Consider the following 6,590-nt stretch of genomic DNA (forward strand, 5'->3'; position numbering starts at 1 on the left):
ATCGTGTGTAATAAATAATGATTCGAAATTGATTGAAGAACAATTCGTAATCTGGTTATGAAATCCAATTTTTTATTATAATCGAGTAAAAATTGAGTTCTCTCTTTTAAAATAGTCTATTGGAAACCTCGAGTAAAAAATATCTTGGCTATGGCCCAGTCGTTTCAAAACCCGGCATTGAAGGATACGCTCTGACATTGAGAGCGAAAGACAAAAGAATAGGTATACAGAAATGATTTTCACAATCTTTGGGAAATGATGGAACGTCACATAGTGTGTGTCAGTAAACACAAGTGTTAATTCGCCGTGCACACTGGTGCACACCCAGAAGCGACAGCAGATGCGGACGCATATGCACGCGTCAATGCGTCAAGGTCACGCATATATCGAGAGTCATTATAGCCGAATGCACGTCCATACCATGTGTAGTCTTTTGCGCCGTGCTGCTTTCGATTGAAATTATAAAACCGGTTGCAGCATGCAAGAATCTAAGTTGCTGTCGCAGAATCGGTGGATCGAAGTAATAATCCACCGTTGATAAATCTATGAAATAATTTGTTAATAAATTTCCTGAGAAAAATCGTTTACTTACACTATTACCACAAACTGTGACGTCAGGAACAAGAAAATATACAATAAAAAAATTCTTGTAAAATATTTTAATATTTTTCAATATTAAATATATTTCGATAAGACAGCTGCGTGATACCACGTCGTTAGTCACAGATTCGAGAGTACTGAAAATGAATCATGCATAACTAAAAAACAAAATCAATTATGTTCACAGCTATGAAATTGTTAAATTAATAATATAAATAAATATGATTTTTAATTTTGCTTCAAGACAAGAAGATAATTTTCAGTATATTTTATAACTTTATTCTCTATCGATTGCAACTATTGCTTTATAGAAAAATAATTCTATTCAAATATAATTTGCAAAAAATGTCATTTTTTTCACTTCGGAAATTACAATTTAAAATAGTAGTCGTTGGTGAACAGTCTTAAGTTAAGTAATGAATTCGATAGTCTTTTTTTGGAATAATATCATGAGAGAAATGTTGAAGAAGTCAGTCGCGTGATGTATGTATTAATAGGTGTCATAATTGCGCTTTCTATTATTGGATTTATTTCTTTATGGCATCGGATGAATGCATAATATGTTATGCAAGTGAAATAATATATGATAAAAATGTCATTATAATATCACCTGTATAATGTATAAATAACATAATTCGCAAAAGAAATTATAAACAAGAAACAAACAAACAGAGAATGTCAAGTAACAACAAAATATGTTTCACTCCTTTTTGTTTTGTCCGGTTTTGCGACATCAATATCATCAGTTATTCCCGGAGATTGCGATGATCAATTGTCCGTGCAGCCACTTAGAGTATTATTATCTTTCACAATAGAGCCGCGTCGAATTTGTTATTCAGCTGCGAGTTCTGCGAGCATTGATTTCTTCCACTGTTTGTCGACACTCCCGTTCCAGGATTTCGCTCCAAACTCTGTATCGATGGTTTAGGCCTGGTACCGTATGTAAAATCGTCTTGGAGCCCAAAACTCCGACACTTTGATTGGCCGTACCATAAAAAATTCGCGCGACTCTGGAATGCAGCAATGCCATGGCACACAGAGGACACGGTTCCATCAGCAGGAATGCCCAATAACCCGTGCAGAGATACGGTCCGCATTTCTTCGCGTTATCCTCGCATTCCTTTTGCTTCGAATTCTCGATTTTGGCACTGTTATTTCTGCGCCCTTTTCGCACAATTTGCGTCTCGAGGGACGTTTGAACCGGAAACTTTAGCGAAGCTAGAGATTTCGGATAACAGAGCGGTGTCTCTTCTTCGTATCTTCTCTTGATTCTTCTTAGCCTCTTCGAGATCTGATTTTCAGTCGTAATATTTGGATCTGTTCTTTCATCGCCAAATTTATCTTCCTCGATAACATCTGTTTGTCTCTTCGTTTCCTCGCATTCCTCGCATTCCTCATCGTTCAATTTCCATGCACCACCACCGTGAAGTCTAGCAATAAGATCCACCGCCAGCATGGCGGCATGCCACATAGGATGTCTATCAATTTTCGCGGCAGCCACCGCCAGGATTCTTCCATCCTCGGGATCGACGATCGCTGCGGCGCCGGTACAGCGCTCATTGCTGACCGCCTCCAACCTGGCAGCCTCTATTACCAATGACATGATTCGCTCGATTGCGTATAAACAATCCTCGTTGAAGATCGAGCCGTCGATTAGACTCTCAATTGCCTGATCAGGATGGAAATTTACCGGCCAGATTTTCGAAGCTTCGCTGGCCTGTATCTTCGTCCTTGGCGCCTTGGCTGGCACCTTCGTCATTTGGAATTTCTCTTCCAGCAAAGAGAGATCGAATCCTCTCTCCTTCAACTGAGTTTTAAGTTGATTTTCACCGAGAGAAATATCGTGGCCTTTCTCACGTGACAATTCGTCCGAATGAAGCGGAGCCAAAAGCAATTTCCCGTTGGAACAGCGCTTTAGATGAGCGAATCCCGGCAAAATGGTAGATATACTTTTAATTGCGGTGGAGGTGTCCTTCCGTTGTTTCAAAACGCCCACATAGACCTCCTGCAGCGGAGGAGCTTCTGTGAAATCCGAGCTTAGGATCGGTTTCGCCGTCCAGCTTCTAGTTGCAGTCTCCGTCTTGCGTGCCTTGACACTTTTTGGCGACGTCATCTTCCACCCTGAAAAGACGCTGCCTTCACTTATCATTAGAAGATTTCTCGGTGATATTTGCGATACACCGTTCTGTTGAACATTGGAAAGAGTTTATCGTTATCTCTTTATCTCATGCAAATTATTTTTTTACCATTATTTCCAAGATTGTTTCTTTACACAATGTTAATGTTCGTACATTCAGTATTCAACACATTATTTTATTCATCTTTATAAAGTTATATTTTGTAATTTAAGTGTAGTATTATAAGTACAGAGAAGGACGAAATATATTATATATAATTATGTATACAAAAAAATATATAGAATTATATGTATATATAAAGTTCTCTTTGGATTCTATATATATTTAAAAATTTCCAAACGTAGATGTATAATATAAAAAGGCATGCAAATTTGTAAAATGTGATGAAAACAAGATCCTAAATCAACACGGAAATACTTGGAAATATCGAACGATTACGAGAGTGCCTTAAGGATGTTTTCGCGTGTGACGATCATAAATATCGATGAGATTTCGGCGAAAGTAGGAAAGAACGGAGTTGATCCTTGATCCGGATGGCGCCGGATGGATCTTAATTATAATCGGAATTACCCCGCGGGACATCTTATGAAGGAGTAGAAGCGATTTTAAATTGCTGTCAACTTGGGCCACGGTCGGATCGATTGTCAGAGTTAGGCGCAATTGTATGACATCGCTGTCTGCATGAAGAATAAGCGAGACATTGCATTAAAAAGTCCGAAGTTCGAGCCAAAGTTTCCTTTAATTTCAACTGTGCGTAAACATATGCTGAACGTGTGGTCGTCAAAGTCTAATCGTAGCGAAGAGATAGCACTGTCATTTATTACGTCATAATAATGAAACGTCTCCGTCAACGAAACTATCTAATTTTAACGTAAATATTCTCTGCTTAAAGTTCCAACAAATATATTTTTCAAATGCGTGAAATGCATGAAATATGATTGAGATGCGTAAAAATACTTTTAAATAAATATCAAGAATACACATTTATGAAGAGATCTTTACTGAAGAAGAAATAATATAAAATACATAAATTAATAGGCGAGCCATGATAGCCTATTAATTTATATTATTTTTTCTTCGTCGCCACGTAAATAAATTCCTATGTAAAGAAATTCCTACGTCTTTTGGTTGTGTAACATATTATATTCCCGTGTACAGTTTACAGAGTTGAAAGTCGGTATGCATCGCGTCACGCGATTGATAAATAATTGGCACTCGGTAAATTTTTACGCAAAATCTCGATTTTCAGAAAACTGTGCACGCATGAGTGACACATATAGTTGCTACTCTGCTGAAGACCTACTTTGCACGATATATCAGTCATCTGATAGTAGATATCGTGATACCGTAATAATACGCATCTTCCGTATACAAGTTAAAAAATTATAAAACTTTCTACCGTTGGAAATCCGAGAAACGTCGCACAGTTGGAAGAATTCGCTACGCAATTTTATTGTTTAGATTCGTATCTTAATTAACTTAATAGTCTATCAATGAAGCGAATTATCTTGTCGCCATCATTCGTAATGCAAAAGAAGATTAAATTACAGATAATGTACTGTATATTTTTTTCGAGACGCTTTTCGTTATTTATATGATAAAAAATACCCGATTTTGATTTATCTTTTGTGGTTTTAATAAATTTTCATGGTGATTTTCAACATCGTACTATACACTGTTAAATTTATAATATCATATTATACTTAATTTGACATCATAAATTAATTTGAATTATTTTAAATCATTTTTCTGTAGGTCGTCACTACTCCTATTCAATATGCCATTAATTTAACTAAAACAATGGAGTTAAACAGTTTAATTCCATAAATGTATTAAATTTGACTAACATTTATTAGTCAATAGTTATTTACTAATTAAATGCATACATTAATATGAATGTTGTTTATTTTAAAATTAAGCAATTCAATCACAGAAATGGATTGATTTACATTTTAACATTGAAATTAAAAATAAAATGTTTTTTAATTCGAGTGATTAAGTTATCATTGCTCCTTTGATATCTAACAGTGCATGTCATAAAAAATAATTATTATCAATTTATAATCTAATCTATTTAATACAAAATAATTGTTATTCAAAAAATATAATTGTTATCGGCTTATAATCTAATCTATGCTCATAAAAGTTTTTTTATTAGGATGTGTCTTTTTTGCAATCATCGTCGCAATGTGTGTTGATTTAATTTGTCACAATATCGTTTAAATCTCAAGGAATAAGATAAATAAAAAAATGATAAGAATTTATAAGAAAATTATGTAGTACAATTCATTGGTAATACGTTGATTAACTATTGACATGCATTGGGGATATACTGGGTCAATATTGTACCAATAAATTGTGCTATTAGAGTGCGGAAAGGATTATTTGTCCAATGGACAAATAATATGAGAATCACGCTTTGTAAAACTAAGCGTGAGCAGTGATCTTAAAAGATCATTGTTTGACATTGTACCGTGATTGACAAGTAATCGATACGACGTTTATTTTTCCGTAATTATAATATCTATAGATAATTGAATTAAACGCAACTTAATCGACTTCAGTTTTCCTTGAAGAGAAAACTTGTAGATTATTTTGAACAAACTGTCTGTCCTTTTCCGCAATATTTCAAATCGAGCAATAGATAATGAGAATTTTGCAAACATAGCGCATTCGAATTCCGGCACGAGTCGCACCGCTCGTTTAAGATGGCGTCTAAGATTGCACATTTACAGAGCGTGATCCTTACATAACAGAAAAGCGAACAGCAAAAGCGAGCGGAGTAAACGGAGTCCACTCGACGTCGCGGAGTACCGTTTTGAGAGTCGCGACGCGGCTACGCGCGGTATACAAATTTCCGGGGAAAATCTAGCTTAAATTTCCTCTTTATTTTGTCATTTCTTTTTCTAGGACAAGGTCGTTCATCGGGAGTCGTTCAAACGCGAGCGGGAAATCTCGCACTGCAGCGATTTCGAGCAATCGAATTCGAGCGACAAACATGTCCTCCACGGCCTTGGGTTGCGACATGTCGATCGTTAAGCTTGGCTGACGCTAACTGTCAATGGTTGCTTAGAACGGAACTGCATCGATGCGGAACGATGGCCCGTCGCATCCGCGAGGCGCCGTCGAGACGCCACGTGTTCGCCATGCGCACGCACGCACGCACGCACGCACTTTATTCGAAGAATTTTTACCTGCTGCTCCACGGCGGTGCGGCTACGGCCGCATAAAATACGCCCTAGTTTCCTCTTGATATTTCCCCGGCCTCTGACGATCAAGTTCACACCGGAAATCGTATTCCTTGAGCGCGGCAAATTTGTGCTACCAACAGTAACCGGAAACGCGTCGAAACACACGTGAGAATTGCGCGCCGGAGGTACTTCGTATGCGTCGTCGCGACGGCTCGCGTCTCTTTGTGGTATGTAGCATTAGCTGTTTATCACCGAGGTCCACGATGGAGGCGCCTTCTGCCGGCGAGATGAAAGACTTTGCGAGAGGCAGGGATATTCACAGCTTCGGTCACCAGTTAGGTCCGTAAAATTTTTACTTTTCTTGCGGCGAAATCTGCTAGTCGGTCATGGACGCCGAAATTGAACTCCAAACAAGAACTTTCTTCAAATAATCATATTATAGTTATTTAATGTTACGAAATTTATGAGCAACATTCTAAGACTTTTTAAAGGAGATAAAACAGTTACAATTTATTGTAAAAGAATGTTAATTTTTTAAATTTGATTTTTGTATCTATTACGTAAGAATTCTTACGTAAAGCTTATGTTAAGCTTTTACTACATTTACGTTATTTTATAAAAGATTTTATCCAATTTTATTAAAAATTTGGAAACTAATACA

General features: G+C 36.9%; 2 protein-coding genes across 2 annotated transcripts in view; both read right to left on the reverse strand.

Moving 5' to 3' along the window:
* The window catches only part of gem (transcription factor CP2 like gemini), a gene marked incomplete at its 3' end in the record, with an annotated part of 37,001 nt that extends 30,837 nt beyond the window's left edge, over window positions 1-6,164 (reverse strand). The window contains exon 1 of the mRNA XM_018516569.1: window positions 5,933-6,164. The remainder of the gene's footprint in view (window positions 1-5,932) is intronic.
* On the reverse strand, window positions 1,436-2,713 carry LOC108766951 (probable inactive tRNA-specific adenosine deaminase-like protein 3). Its single transcript, XM_018516540.1, has one exon. It carries the CDS (start codon window positions 2,711-2,713, stop codon window positions 1,436-1,438), a length of 1,278 nt encoding a protein of 425 aa, XP_018372042.1.
* Window positions 6,165-6,590: the final 426 nt, after the last annotated feature.

This window comes from Trachymyrmex cornetzi, unplaced genomic scaffold (genome assembly GCF_001594075.2).
Source record: "Trachymyrmex cornetzi isolate Tcor2-1 unplaced genomic scaffold, Tcor1.1 scaffold641, whole genome shotgun sequence".
Classification (NCBI taxonomy): Eukaryota; Metazoa; Arthropoda; class Insecta; order Hymenoptera; family Formicidae; genus Trachymyrmex; species Trachymyrmex cornetzi.

Coding starts and splice junctions, on each gene's coding strand:
- LOC108766951 (XM_018516540.1), bottom strand. CDS start 2,713: ATGACGTCGCCAAAAAGTGTCAAGGCACGCAAGACGGAGACTGCAACT.